This window comes from Scyliorhinus canicula, chromosome 20 (assembly GCF_902713615.1).
Source record: "Scyliorhinus canicula chromosome 20, sScyCan1.1, whole genome shotgun sequence".
Lineage (NCBI taxonomy): Eukaryota > Metazoa > Chordata > Chondrichthyes > Carcharhiniformes > Scyliorhinidae > Scyliorhinus > Scyliorhinus canicula.
In genome coordinates, this window is record NC_052165.1 from 82438006 (window position 1) to 82453553 (window position 15548).

The following is a 15548-nucleotide window of genomic DNA, read 5'->3' on the forward strand; positions in this document are numbered from 1 at the left end:
TGGCGACTCGGGGATTTTCACAGGAACTTCATTGTAGTATTAATGTAAGCCTACTTGTGACACTAATAAAGATTATTATAGATTAGTATTATTTATTTGTCCTGTGAACTGTTGCAGGGAATATTGGGTTAGTTCCCTACAATTTGAGGTATATGACGGGATGAACAAATCGCTGTGTTCAAACGGAGCTTGTCCTAAAAGCATGTGGTTATCACCAAATTATCTTTTGCAGGATGAAGAATTGAAAAGAAAGAGGAGAGAAGAGCGTTTGGAACAAATGCGTAACAACGTGCAGCTTAAATATGCTTTGAAACGCAAGGTACACATTCTTTAAGATAGAGATGTGGAGGGGAGGGTTTGGATTTGTGGAGACAGGGGCTTTGTGTTGAAATGTTATTTTCAGCTGCAATGTTGCTCATGTGTTGGATGAAGAAGAGCCTTTGTCCACTGCTTTCCCATTGCACCATCTCATTTTTTCCTTCGCTGAAGTCAGTGTGATGTTCTTTGCCAACTATAAATCATTTAATCTTGTGTAGAAAAAGAAAACATGGCATTTCCATTGTACCTTTCACAACCGCATGACGTCCCAAAGCTGCCTCAACCATCAAAATACTTTTGGATGTGGAGTCACTGTTGTAATGTAGGAAACTCGACAGTCACTGCACACAGCAAAGTTCCTCAAACAGGCACAAGATAATGACAAATTTTGTTTTCCGTGATCTTGATCAACATTGTAAGAAGTCTTACAACATCAGGTTAAAGTCCAGTAGGTTTGTTTCAAATCACTAGCTTTCGGAGCACTGGCCCTTCCTCAGGTGAATGAAGAGGTAGATTCCAAAAACATTTACATAGACAAAAGTCAAAGATGCAAGACGATACTTTGAATGCTCGCATTGGGTTAAATTGCACTCGTGGTTTTGACTTAGTAATGAATATTTGCCTCGCGCCTGAATTTACTGACAAAGTTGAAATATATCTTGTCTTATTTGAAAAAATTGCTAAGTTACAATGGCCTCGAGAAATTTGGACAGATTGTTTTAGTAGAAAAAGCTGGAGGTTTATTCAGCCTTTTCAGATGAACAGTCTGCAGATTCTGATGCTGTTCAGACTGCTTTGCTTAAATAGCAGATGCTTAGAAAGAGACAAAGTCAGACTTGGCGAATTTGAGATGGAAAAATAAATAATTTTTTTGATCGATGATATAAGGCGATAAAGCCTGATCAAGATTTTGTAAACTTTAGAGAGCTGTTGTTCAGGTGTCAAAATAATTTAATGTTGAGGTCTCTTTTTGTGATATTTTCTTGAGGACTGCTTTTTTAAGTTTTGGATTTACTTTTTTATTTTCACCTGAGTTCAGGACACGATTATTCCTAGGTTCCTTGAAAGTGAACTGCAGGACTGTAAAGGACATGGTATAAATCTACAGAAAACGTCTAACATAAGGAATGAGATTCAATGTTGTAATCTAATCAATTATTTCATTGGTAAGCCACCTGAGCTTCACTGACAATTTAGCTGAGTGTCTCCTCGCTGGGCAGGATAAATAACATCATTGAACTTCAATCCTAGTGTATGGCACCTTGTGCGAAATATCAGTTCAAGGTACCAAGCTACTGAACAGAATTTAATAAACTATAAGAGAATGCTCACCACCTCTCTCCACCCTTCGCAGAGATGGGAAAGAGACACACACTGGCTGCTGCCCACCGCTCCCAAGATCCAACTTCAAATGAAGCTGGGCCTGGACACGTTTATTGGCTGATTTCCCCCAAGGTCTGGAATAGGAGCCCAGTGAAGCTCTGAGCAGTAAACATGCACCGATCAGAGAGAGCATGGAGCCTATGGAAGCTCTTCCCTGACCAGCAGCAGCCCCGATGGCTGGGAACTGCTCCAGCATCCTCTAGAGTAGGTCTCCAATTCTCTGTCTGGCACATCTACCAGCTGCTGCGTTCTGCGCAAGGGCCGCAATGCTGAGTACGTCGAGGCCGGAGCCCCTGCCTATCTGATCACCATTGAGATCCTGTTGCTGCCTGGCAACAGAGCCCAGGACAAGAGGAAGACTTGCATCATTCCCGCAACTTCAGTTTGCCCTCCACAATGGAGGCAAGCTTAACAAAGCTGCTGGAATGATTCACCATAGAGCACGGACGGGTCCTCCCAACATCAAAGCCCTGCTGCTGCCCAAGAAAACCAGACATCCCAGCAAGGTAAAGAGGGCAAAATCAGAGGCAGAACAGGAGTGAGAGCACCTGTACTTAGAGGAGCTGGAGCAGCAACACTGGAGGGACAGAATGTCTGATTGAATGAGTAGCTCTTCACAAATTCTGTCTCTCGCACTTGCTGTTCCTCCAGTCGGTAGCACTGAGACTTCACAGATCCAGGATCCCAGGTTTGATTCCTGGCTTAGGCCACTGTCTGTGTGGAGACTGCACGTTCTCCCCGTGTCTGCGTGGATTTCCTCCGGGTGCTCCGGTTTCCTCCCATAAGTCCCGAAAGACGTGCTTGTCAGGTGAATTGACATTCTGAATTCTCCCTCAGTGTACCCGAACAGGCGCCGGAATGTGGCGACTAGGGGATTTTCACAGTAACTTCATTGCAGTGTTAATGTAAGCCTACATGTGACACTAATAAAGATTAATTTTATAATCGAAAGACACTGGAGATATTTCTTGAATTTACCGCCCCCGTTATTAAGGTTTTGGAACTTGTCGGGTTTTCAGAGTGTATTCGCCCACCATCCGGTGTATTTTGAACCCTAGCGTTTTCATTGAGAAGTTGACAGAGAAAGGAGAAGTAATAATGAGCAAGAGACTAATTGCCATGAGCAGGCGGCAGAGCTGAAAAGAAGGTTACTTCTCGGTATGATTCAAGGAGGCCAGTGTGTTATTTTTATCCTACGACAGGGCATTAGATTGCTGGAAATTAAGCCAGTGACATTTGCAAGCGTGCAGAGTAGTGTTTTTCCAGAAAATGCTGCACCAGTGAGTAAACCAGTTTGTCACCTGTGACAAACCAATTCCATCTTCAGTGTGTGTACATGAAAGTTTGAGGTTTTACTAACTGCATTTTAGTCTGATAAAGAGGCCACAAAGATAGCTATTCTTACAAAGTGCGAGGTTGACTCAAACATAAATGGCAGCAGAAAAGGTGAATTTCTCTTCAGAGAGTTCACTAAATAAAAGTGTATCGATGGAAATTATTTCCACTTCCACTGCTTAGAGTGTATTTAAACTGTGCTTTAGTTTGTTATGCTATTACTCCAGGAGCTGTTTACAAATTGCTGACCTTACTTCGGGAAACCATATTCTGCCTCCAGACTTTTCCATGGAATCCCTTGAAACTTGGGGAACAGGAGGCAGGATTCTCTTACCCCGGGGCCGGGCCGGAGAATTGCCGGGGCTGGTGCGAATCGTGCCACGCCGCACTGACGCTGGTCTGTCGATTCTCCTCAGAGTGGAGAATTGGCGCCGGTCAGGGGCCGCTCTGATTCCCCTAGCGATTCTCAGCCCGGGATGGGCCGAGCGGCCACGTCAAAAAAGCCAGGTACTGCCGGCGCCGTTCATACCTGATCTTACCCGGTGGGACCTCGGTGTAGATGGATCCAGGGGCGACCTGGTTGGGGGGGGGGGGGGGATGTCCAATCCCGGCGGGCGGGGGGGGGCCTCCGCTGTGGCCTGGCCAGCGATCAGGGCCTACTGATCGGCGGGCCGGCCTCTTGGGCTGGGGGCCTCTTTAGTTTTGCACCGGCCCCTGTAGCCCTACGCCATGTTGTGTCGGGGCTGTCGCGGAGAAGGGAGAATTGGCGCCTGTCCCACTGCACATGCGCGCATTGGCGGTGGCTCAACTGCGCATGCGCAGACCTGCGACGCCCATTTGATGCCGGGGATTGGCAGCTCGAGCGCCATGGGTACCCTGTAGGGGTCAGAATTGCTGCTCCTGCTCCTGAGGCTATGTTGACGCCGTCGAGAAACACAACGGCGTTTATGATGGCGTCAATACTTAGCCAAAGGATCAGCAAATCACTCCCAGGATGTTTAGGCAGGATTTAAAAAAATTAATTTAGAGTACCCAATTATTTTTTTTCCAATTAAGGGGCAATTTAGCGTGGCCAATGCACCAATCTTGCACATCTTTTGGGTTGTGGGGACGAAACCCTCGCAGACACGGGGCGAATGTGCACACTCCACATGGACAGTGACCCAGGGCTGGGATTCGAACCTGGGCCCTCAGCACCATAGGCGGCAATGGGGACTCTTCTTCTGAGGTAGTATGGGCTGAGGTTAGAAACAGGAAAGGAGAGGTCACCCTGTTGGGAGTTTTCTATAGGCCACCTAATAGTTCTAGGGATGTAGAGGAAAGGATGGCGAAGATGATTCTGGAAAAGAGCGAAAGTAACAGGGTAGTTGTTATGGGAGACTTTAACTTTCCAAATATTGACTGGAAAAGATATAGTTCGAGTACATTAGATGGGTCATTCTTTGTACAATGTGTGCAGGAAGGTTTCCTGACACAATATGTTGACAGGCCAACAAGAGGCGAGGCCACATTGGATTTGGTTTTGGGTAATGAACCAGGCCAGGTGTTAGATCTGGAGGTAGGTGAGCACTTTGGAAACAGTGACCACAATTCGGTGACCTTTACGTTAGTGATGGAAAGGGATAAGTATACCCCGCAGGGCAAGAGTTATAGCTGGGGGAAGGGCAATTATGATGCCATTAGACATGACTTAGGATGTGTTGGTTGGAGAAGTAGGCTGCAAGGGTTGGGCACACTGGATATGTGGAGCTTGTTCAAGGAACAGCTATTGCATGTTCTTGATAAGTACGTACCAGTCAGGCAGGGAGGAAGGGGTCGAGCGAGGGAACCGTGGTTTACCAAAGAAGTGGAATCTCTTGTTAAGAGGAAAAAGGAGGCCTATGTGAAGATGAGGCGTGAAGTTTCAGTTGGGGCGCTTGATAGTTACAAGGAAGCGAGGAAGGATCTAAAGAGAGAGCTGAGACGAGCAAGGAGGGGACATGAGAAGTCTTTGGCAGGTAGGATCAAGGAAAACCCAAAAGCTTTCTATAGGTATGTCAGGAATAAAAGAATGACTAGGGTAAGAGTAGGGCCAGTCAAGGACAGTGGTGGGAAGTTGTGTGTGGAGGCTGAGGAGATAAGCGAGATACTAAATGAATACTTTTCGTCAGTATTCACTCAAGAAAAAGATAATATTGTGGAGGAGAATGCTGAGACCCAGGCTATTAGAATAGATGGCATTGAGGTGCGTAGGGAAGAAGTGTTGGCAATTCTGGACGAGGTGAAAATAGACAAGTCCCCGGGGCCTGATGGGATTTATCCTAGGATTCTCTGGGAAGCCAGGGAAGAGATTGCTGAGCCTTTGGCTTTGATTTTTAGGTCATCATTGGCTACAGGAATAGTGCCAGAGGACTGGAGGATAGCAAATGTGGTCCCTTTGTTCAAGAAGGGGAGTAGAGATAACCCCGGTAACTATAGGCCGGTGAGTCTAACGTCTGTGGTGGGTAAAGTCTTGGAGAGGATTATAAAAGATACGATTTATAATCATCTAGATAGGAATAATATGATTAGGGACAGTCAGCATGGTTTTGTGAAGGGTAGGTCATGCCTCACAAACCTTATCGAGTTCTTTGAGAAGGTGACTGAACAGGTAGACGAGGGTAGAGCAGTTGATGTGGTGTATATGGATTTCAGTAAAGCGTTTGATAAGGTTCCCCACGGTCGGCTATTGCAGAAAATACGGAGGCTGGGGATTGAGGGTGATTTAGAGATGTGGATCAGAAATTGGCTAGTTGAAAGAAGACAGAGAGTGGTAGTTGATGGGAAATGTTCAGAATGGAGTTCAGTTACGAGTGGCGTACCACAAGGATCTGTTCTGGGGCCGTTGCTGTTTGTCATTTTTATAAATGACCTAGAGGAGGGCGCAGAAGGATGGGTGAGTAAATTTGCAGACGACACTAAAGTCGGTGGAGTTGTAGACAGTGCGGAAGGATGTTGCAGGTTACAGAGGGACATAGATAAGCTGCAGAGCTGGGCTGAGAGGTGGCAAATGGAGTTTAATGTGGAGAAGTGTGAGGTGATTCACTTTGGAAAGAATAACAGAAATGTGGAATATTTGGCTAATGGTAAAATTCTTGGTAGTGTGGATGAGCAGAGGGATCTCGGTGTCCATGTACATAGATCCCTGAAAGTTGCCACCCAGGTTGATAGGGTTGTGAAGAAGGCCTATGGTGTGTTGGCCTTTATTGGTAGAGGGATTGAGTTCCGGAGCCATGAGGTCATGTTGCAGTTGTACAAAACTCTAGTACGGCCGCATTTGGAGTATTGCGTACAGTTCTGGTCGCCTCATTATAGGAAGGACGTGGAAGCTTTGGAACGGGTGCAGAGGAGATTTACCAGGATGTTGCCTGGTATGGAGGGAAAATCTTATGAGGAAAGGCTGATGGACTTGAGGTTGTTTTCGTTAGAGAGAAGAAGGTTAAGAGGTGACCTAATAGAGGCATACAAAATGATCAGAGGGTTAGATAGGGTGGACAGCGAGAGCCTTCTCCCGCGGATGGAGGTGGCTAGCACGAGGGGACATAGCCTTAAATTGAGGGGTAATAGATATAGGACAGAGGTCAGAGGTGGGTTTTTTACGCAAAGAGTGGTGAGGCCGTGGAATGCCCTACCTGTAACAGTAGTGAACACGCCAACATTGAGGGCATTTAAAAATTTATTGGATAAGCATATGGATGATAAGGGCATAGTGTAGGTTAGATGGCCTTTAGATTTTTTCCATGTCGGTGCAACATCGAGGGCCGAAGGGCCTGTACTGCGCTGTATCATTCTATGTTCTATGTTCTATAATGCTAACCACTGCGCCACAAAGCTGCCCTGTTTTGCCAGGATTAATGGATTTCGGAAAACGTGTGTGTAATAGCCGCACGGCCATGCGGAGTGGGAATGATTATCTTGCCTGTGGTTCTTGCGGAATACGAGCTGCCCCGTATTGTATAAAAGGTTGGCCAGTAAAACACCGACCAGAAAGAGAGACTCTGAGCTGCAGGGGTCAAACAAAATACAGCAGCCCTCCAGGTTAGTGGAGAATTAAAGTGAGACAGTGCTTTAAAACAAGATGGTTAATGCTGAGGTACTATTTAACTACGAGGATAGATTCGGGTTTTCCAGAGCAAACTGGAACATCAAAAAGATCAAGCCCTTTCTCTTGTAAAAGAGGAGTTGAACACAATCTGTGCAGCATGAGAGTAGTCTTTTTGGTGGATTTAGAGTGAGTAAGAGCTGCCTCTCCTTAATGATTGAGATTGGCTGGTAGCACTCAAGAGGAGAACAGGGCATAGCTGACCAAGGGAGAAGGGAGATGGCAGCCCTGTGAATTATCGTGGGAGAGGAGGGAGTAGGGGGGTAGCTGGAGCATACTGGGAGGGCCAATGTCAAAACATGGTCAGCTAGGTATGATTGTGATGTGAACAAGGTAGACAGGGAAGTCCTGAAAGTCGAGGGTAACAGAGGGAGGAGGGGGTCATGGATGTTGGATGGCAGGTCAAAGGTAACGGGGTCAGCCCCACTGTACCAGGGGAACCCTGGAGGGTCAGTGGTGACTAGTTAAGAGTGACTGAGGTGGGTCAAAGGTCATCAAAGGCAGGACAAGAGTGATAAAGTGAGGGCCAGGGGTGATGGAGGGAAGGCCAGAACTGATTGGCAGAGAGCACAGGTTGACTATTTTCAATTCCAGGGTCATGTGTGTGATGTGCCTCCACTGGCATGACTGTGTCAACAAGAGGATTTCTCTGCATTGATCCTCGAGGATAGTGTTATCTGTAGTCTGGTGGGTGAAGACTAGGAAGTGGCTATTGTTAAGCATAGGGCTCCCCATGGGGTTAACGTGGCAGAGGTGGGAGGGGAATTAGGATTTGTGGCTGTTCCCGGACTGCCTGGAGGGGAACCTGCAGGGAAGCATCACTGAATGTTCAGAACACTGTCAAATCTTACAAATCCTGCAAACAGACGCTGGTGTGGTCGATGAATGATATGCAAGGCTATTGAAAGGAAAGACTTGCATTATTTATATAACACTTTCGACGGCACGGTGGCGCAGTGGTTAGCACTTCTGCCTCACAGCGCTGAGGACCTGGGTTCGATCCCGGTCTCGGGTCACTATCCATGTGGAGTTTGCACGTTCTCCCCGTGTCTGTGTGGATCTCACCCCACAACCCAAAGATGTGCAGGGTTGGTAAATTGCCCCTTAATTAAAAAAAAGATTTGGATAACACTTTTCATGAGCACTGTATAGCCAGTGATGTACTCATTGGAGTGTAGTCGCTGTTGTAATGTGGGAAACACTGGAGTCAATCTGCGACGGCAAGATCCCACAGTAGTTGATGGTGATCAGATTTTTTTTTCATGGCTTTGATTGAGGGATAAATATTGGCCAGGGCACCAAGGAGAACTCACGTGCTCTCCTTCAAAATTGTGCCATAGGGTCTTTACCCCCACAGGGCAGGCAAATGTTGCTTCAGTTTAATATCGTCCAACAGTTCAATGCTCCTTTAGTACCGCACTGGAGGGCGCAGAACTTTACTGAGGTTGTTGCATCTAAAGGTATGGGACAAGGATAGAAATATTTTCATTCTTCATTTTAGAGTGTTGCCAGGGCCAGAAAAGGGTATTTACAAAGAGAGTTTAGATCGGTTGGGAAGAAGGCTGAGGGATGACTTGAGGTGTACAAATTATAAGGGGAATAGATGGGGTGGACAGAATAAAATTGTTCCCCTTGGTGGAGATGCCGGCGTTGGACTGGGGTGAGCACAGTAAGAAGTCTTACAACACCAGGTTAAAGTCCAACAGGTTTGTTTCAAACACTAGCTTTCGGAGCACTGCTCCTTCCTCATTCACCTGAGGAAGGAGCAGTGCTCCGAAAGCTAGTGTTTGAAACAAACATGTTGGACTTTAACCTGGTGTTGTAAGACTTCTTACTGAGCATTCTAGAAGCAGGGGACATAGCTTCAAGATAAGTGGCAGAAGGTGTAGAGGGGACATGAGGAAGAACTGTCTGCCTGTCTGCAATCCGCTGTACAGGTTGGTGGCAGAGACCCTAAACTCTTTTTTTAAAAAGTACCTGGATCTGCACCTTGAGTGCTGCAGGGCTGTGGACCGGGTGCAGGAAGGTGGGACCTGGGTGTCCTCGGGCTGGCACAGAGAAGATTGGCTGAATTGCCTCCTTCTGTGCTATAATTATTCTATGATTTCTATAATAATGCATAGTAAGGACAAAGAGATTATAACAAAACAAAATGGCGGGGAAATGGGTAGGGACTGAACTTGGAACACCAATGAAGTTTCTGACCGATAATGGAGGTGACATCTCTGAGACATTTGTGAAAATGTGAACACCATGGTCAAGAATGCTGTGGCTGAAAGTCCTCTCAGCAGTAGACACTGTGAAAGGAATCTTGCGACGATCAACAAAATGCTGATGTGAATAAAAAATGTCACATTTCACTTTGCTGGCTTGAAAGAAATGCTGGAGAGAAATGAAATCCATAGAATTAATGGGTGGATGAGTCACCAACTATCTGATTATTTTACGAAAAAGAGATAAAAGTTCAATTTAATTGGTAAGAGATCTGGAGGAGGGATGTCTCACAATATAATGCTTTGTACAGAATATCGTCTTTGACTTAAGTCTGTTTTGAAATTTTGACGCAAATAAAGTCCAATTTTTATTTATTGACTGTAAGGAATTGTATATAGGCAGTGGGCACTAGCTGGAGGTTCAGTTAGGTACCTGTGATTAGGAACAAAGTGAAAAATATGCTTATTGTGTCAGAAACCATTGTTTGTAATATGTATCTCTGTAAATAAGCACTTATAAAAGTGTGTAAAAGGTTGGCTCTAGTTCTATCCTTCACCCCCTGGCTTGCTGAATGATGACACTCTGCTGTCTAAAGTATGAATCTAATGTCCTGGACATTATTATTGCCCCTGCACAGTAACAACCTGACTATTCCATTAGCTTGGTCCACTCCAAACTTGGTCACTGTCTGTGCGGAGTCTGCAGGTTCTCCCCATGTCTGCGTGGGTTTCCTCCGGGCGCTCCGGTTTCCTCCCACTCGAGAATTCTAAATTCACCCTCAGTGGACCTGGACAGGAGCCGCCGTACTGTGGCGACTAGGGGATTTTCACAGTGACTTCATGGCAGTGTTACTGTAAGCCTACTTGTGACAATAATAAAGATGATTATTATAAACTGTGGGCCTTGCAGCCAATGTTTAGTACACAACCCAGCAGCACTGACATGTTGTGGGGCTGAGATATAGGAGAGGAGAGAATTGGCTCTGATCTTGTTTTTTAAAAAATCTTTCCAATTAAGGGCCAATTTAGCGTGTTCAATCCACCTACCCTGCACATCTTTGGGTTGTGGGGGGTTAGACACGGTAGTACAGTGGGTAGCACTGTTGCTTCACAGCTCCATTGTCCCAGGTTCGATACCCGGCTTGGGTCGCAGTCTGTATGGAGCCTGCCGTTCCCCCTGTGTTTGCGTGGGTTTTGTCCGGGTGTTCGGTTTCCTCCCACAAGACGTGCTGTTAGGTGAATTGGACATTCTGAATTCTCCGTCCATGTATCCGAACAGGTGCCGGAATGTGGCGACTTGGGGATTTTCACAGTAACTTCATTGCAGTGTTAATGTAAGCCTACTTGTGACAATAAAGATTATTATATTATAGACCCAGGCAGACATGGGGAGAATGTGCAAACTCCACACGGGCAGTGACCCGGGGCCGTGATTGAACCCGGGCCCTCGGCGCTGTGAGGCAGCAGTGCTAACTGCTGTACAGTCCCCAGTTGGCTCTGTTCAGGTGTTGAGGGAGGCCGCCCTGCTCCGGATCATGGCCCTCCCCCAGATCTGGATGAGTGCCTTTTGTCCAGGACCCCTCCATTTGCTTGAGAAAAGGCAAAGGCTGGGATATTTTTTGCGTTTACCAAAGAGATTTAACCCATTGTCTCCACACACGGTATCTAGCAGCACAGTGGTAAACCGCTGCCTCACAGCACCAGGGAACTGGGTTCAATTCCGGCCTTGGGGGACTGTTTGTGTGTGGAATTTGAACGTTCTCCTCTTGTCTGTCCAAACAAGTGCAGCTGAGGTGGATTTACCTAAATTGCTGCCTGGTGTCCAACGATGTGCAGGTTAGGCAGGGTTACATGGGGAGTGCAAGCAAGTGGGGCACGGGGGTGGGCCTAGGTAAGGTACTCTTTCAGAGGGTCGGAGCAGACTCAATGGGCTGAATGGCATCCTGCACTGTCTGGATTCTCTGCTCTTGACTCTACTCTCCTCTATTCTGAGATATGGTAACGAAGGGGCTTTTCACAGTAACTTCATTGAAGCCTACTTGTGACAATTAATATTTTCCTTCTGACAAGCAATTGGTAGAATATTCTCTATTTCTATCTCTATGCTTGGTTGCAGCGAGATGACAACAATGATACTGAACGTCTCATTCAGATGAGTGGAGAAGTGGTGACTCCTGAGCAGGCGTCGAGCACCGGGATTCTGGACGGGGAGGACGAAAGCTTCATTCTGGCAGATTACGAGAGTGATGACGAAAAAAACCCAAAGGATTCTAGGTATGTGGAAGCCCTGGTATTGCCTCTTTCAGAGAAAGCTGGAGAATGCATTTCTATAGCACCTTTCCTCCCCGAACAGGCGCCGGACTGTGGCGACTAGGGGCTTTTCACAATAACTTCATTTGAAGCCTACTTGTGACAATAAGCAATTTTCATTTCATGATCTCTGAAAGTGTTTCACAGCCAATTTTGAAGTGTACTCCCTGCAGAAGTGAAAAGTGGCTTCCTGTGTGTGAATAGCAAGATCCCACGAATAGCAGCATAATAATGGCGAAGGTTGATAGATAAATATTGGTCAGGGTACTGAGGGAATGCTACTGCTCTTCAGACAGTGCTGATGCTCTTTCACATCTACTTGAATAGGCAGCTGGAGTGTCAGCCTGGATAATTAGGAGTGGGACGTGCACCTACAGCCTCTGACTTGGGCAGAAATGTGGTCACTAAACCACACATTGCCTTAGATGTTGTTGAAGTTTTCAGCTGGGGTGTAATGCTAATGGTGTTCCTTCTGTCTCTTTGAGCAGGAAAACCTGAACTAAATGATAACAGTATTACAACATTACTCAGTAAGCACACCTGCCCGAATTTTAAACTTCACAAGGACATTGGGGAAAGTTGTGGGGAAAGCAATGATAAAATGATAATGGCGAAGCTGCATATTTGGGAAGATCCCAGTTGCAATCCCTGGTCATGTTCAGTTAGCTAACCTCAGCCAGGTTGGCATCTGAAGCTGCATCTGACTGCTGCCTGTGGATGAGAGAAGAATGAGGTGCCTGGGTACCTGATTCTGCCCCTTATCCAATCAGCCCTACTGGATGGTCAGTGTTGCAGATATTGGGCAAGAACAGATTCCCTTGTGTAAAGGTGACCAGCTCTGCGCAAGAACGGGCTGTGAAACATACCCATGCAGAGAGTTGCACCTTTAGAGAAGAAGGTAGAAAACAAGCCAGAAGAAATGTGGGAGACCAGTGCAGAGAGTAAATTTGTGCCGGCTGGAACAACTCTGAGGGAATCGGGATAGTCTATAGCAAACAAACACCCGTTGTATTGCTCAATGTGAACTGATATTTCCACAATATTTCACCGGGTGTTTCATCCCTTTTGTTTCTATTTTATTCCAGCCTATCTGATGAGGATGATTTGGAGGAAGAGCACGTGACAAAGGTTTGGAGGACAAATGTTGCCTAATCCAGTTTTAGTGATTTGTGCCCAATGTGCATTGTTACAAGCTACTCCTTGTCCTGCTGATTTTTAAAGAGCAGTGGCATTCCCTCAGTCCCCTGACCTATAACAGGTTCCAGAGATTAGTTTGAATCCATTCGCTCAAGCCACTTGAATTCAAATAGCTTCAGCAGTTCTGAGCGCAATAAAATCATCCCTCTCTGCAGCAGTTTAACATTTAAACATAGCCGCATCTTCTAACATGGACGTTCTCTCCATGTCTGCGTGGGTTTCCTCCGAGTGCAGAATGGTAGCACAAGTGGATAGCACTGTGGCTTCACAGCGCCAGGGTCCCAGTTTCGATTCCTGGCTTGGGTCACTGTCTGTGCGGAGTCTGCACGTTCTCCCCGTGTCTGCGTGGGTTTCCTCCGGTTTCCTCCCACAGTCCAAAGACGTGCAGGGTAGGTGGATTGGCCATGATAAATTGCCCTTAGTAACCAAAAAAGGTTAGGAGGGGTTATTGGATTACGGGGATAGGGTGGAAGTGAGGGCTTAAGTGGGTCGGTGCAGACTCGATGGGCTGAATGGCCTCCTTCTGCACTGTATGTTCTATATCCTATGCTTCAGTTTCCTCCCACAAGTCCTGAAAAACCTGCTTGAAAGGTAAATTGGACATTCTGAATTCGCCCTCAGTGTACCCGAACAGGCGTCGGAGTGTGGTGACAGGGGAATTTTGACAGTCACTTCATTGAAGTATTAATGTAAGCCTAATTGTGACACTAATAAAGATTATTTTTATTATTGTGAACAAATAAGAAAGAAAAAGAACGAAGAAAAGGAACAGGCCCTTCGGCCCTCCAAGCCTGTGCTGATCATCATACCCTAACTTTAAAAAAAAACCTTCTGCCGTGCTGTTGGTCCGTATCCCTCTATTAAAGAACACTATTGTGGGGTGCAGTTTTATCTCCGTCCCCATAGCGAATGAAGTTGTCCCACTATGATGCCATCCCACCTCCTCAGACAGGGTCAGGTGCTGGGTAATTTGGGTAGGATTGTGCACGCGTGAACTGTGAGGCAGATAGTGAACACTAAGAGCATGCGGGTCTGAGCACTCTCTGGGTTTGAGCTGACCTTGGACAAATTCTCTGTTCCCAGATCTATTACTGCAGCCGTACGCACTCCCAACTCGCTCAGTTCATACACGAGGTTCAGAAAAGTCCGTTTGGCAAAGAAATCAGGCTGGTGTCGCTTGGCTCTCGGCAGGTATGTAATGAAAAGGGCGAATCCAAACTTTAAAATCAAGGATCCACGTGGCTGTAGTGATTGTTCGGTGTCTTTGAAGCATGTTACTGCATCAAGAGCAGACTGGACTAGGCTGCTCCTAATGTGTCAGTTTTGCTTTTTTTTTTAAATTGCGTGGCTACATTGAGAGGCTGAATGCAGGACAGTGTCAGGGCAGAGAATAGTAGGAGAAGAAATGGGGTAAATCAGACAATAGTAATTTGATGACGCTGATTTCGAAGGTTGGTAATGCCGAGGAAGGAGGGGAGAAGTCACAGATTCCACAATCTCATTCACAGTGAGGCCCTGGGAAAGAGGGTGTTTGAGTTTGAGATAATGCTGTGAGTTTTGACTTGAGCATTTTAATACTGCTTGGGAGGAACAAGAGTTTAAGTTGAGAGGAGAATGAACAAAAGTCATTTTGATCACCATCATCTGTGCTATCTTTCCACCATGGCTACGACTATTGCTTTCCTGGTTCACAGAGAGGCTAAAAATGGGAATTGTGGTGAATCTACAGGCTGAAACAAAAACAAAAAAAATCCATAACTTTTCTCCTCTGCTCTTGATGAAGATGGCACTTCCTAGAGTATGGATTGCAGGTGCCCAACAGCCTATTCCACCATTGATAGCATCGCAGCCTGACGCAAACACACACATGTAACTTCCAGTTGGTAGCAGTGGGTATTGTGGTAACTTGAGACCACAAAGAACATAGTCTAATGCATTGTTTAAAAGAAGTAACTTTTGATACAACTAAATAACAAAGTTTTTAACAATAACAGACACTCAGCAGAACAGTAATGACAATGAAAACAGGAGCTCTAGTAAAATAGGCCTTGCTTACAGGTCACCTGTTGCAGACTGAAAACGCACGGACAAAGCTCGCAGATGCTTAGAATCCTCAACAGACCTCAGTAAAACAGTTACAAAGGAGAAAGGCTTATAAAAACACTCTCTGCTCAAAATGACAAATATGGACATACTAATTAGGAACCGGATTAGCCCCTCCAGTCTGCTCTGCCATTTAATGAGATTGTGGCTGATCTGATGTGGCTTCAACTCCACATTCCTACCAAACCCCATGCCCTTTGACTCCTTCATCGATCAAGAATCTAACTCAACCTTAAAAGTATTCATTGACCCGGTCTCCATTTCCAACTAGGGTAGAGAATTGTGCATAGTAATGACCTCCAAGAGAAAATATTTCTCCTCCTCTCTCATCTTAAGTGGGAGGGCTTTTATTGTTAAACTTTCCCCCTCGTTCTGGTCTCTCCCTGGAAGTGATGGAGTAAGGAGCAGGAACCCTGATCCTGAGTGGTGCCTGTTGTTTTTTTCCTGCTCCTTAATGTGGACAGCTTAGGCCAGTTGCAGCAACAACGTGGTGCACCACTCCCTCCCCTGACTCACCCCCTACAGTTCCTTTTCAGGGAGCTCTTTTTTTAAAAAAAAAAGGTTTGTGC

The 15548-nt window shown here is 46.1% G+C and overlaps 1 protein-coding gene across 6 annotated transcripts in view; it reads left to right on the forward strand.

Annotated features, from left to right (window-relative positions):
• ddx11 (DEAD/H (Asp-Glu-Ala-Asp/His) box helicase 11) overlaps positions 1 to 15548 on the forward strand; it is a 155283-nt gene that overhangs the window by 12813 nt on the left and 126922 nt on the right. For all 6 annotated transcript variants that reach the window (XR_005458340.1, XM_038780636.1, XM_038780633.1 and 3 more), the window contains exons 4-7: positions 233 to 319; positions 11486 to 11643; positions 12765 to 12807; positions 13960 to 14067. Coding sequence is in view for 5 of the 6 variants with exons in the window: in XM_038780636.1 (XP_038636564.1) it covers positions 233 to 319; positions 11486 to 11643; positions 12765 to 12807; positions 13960 to 14067 (396 nt within the window). In the remaining variant the exon portion in view is untranslated. The remainder of the gene's footprint in view (positions 1 to 232; positions 320 to 11485; positions 11644 to 12764; positions 12808 to 13959; positions 14068 to 15548) is intronic.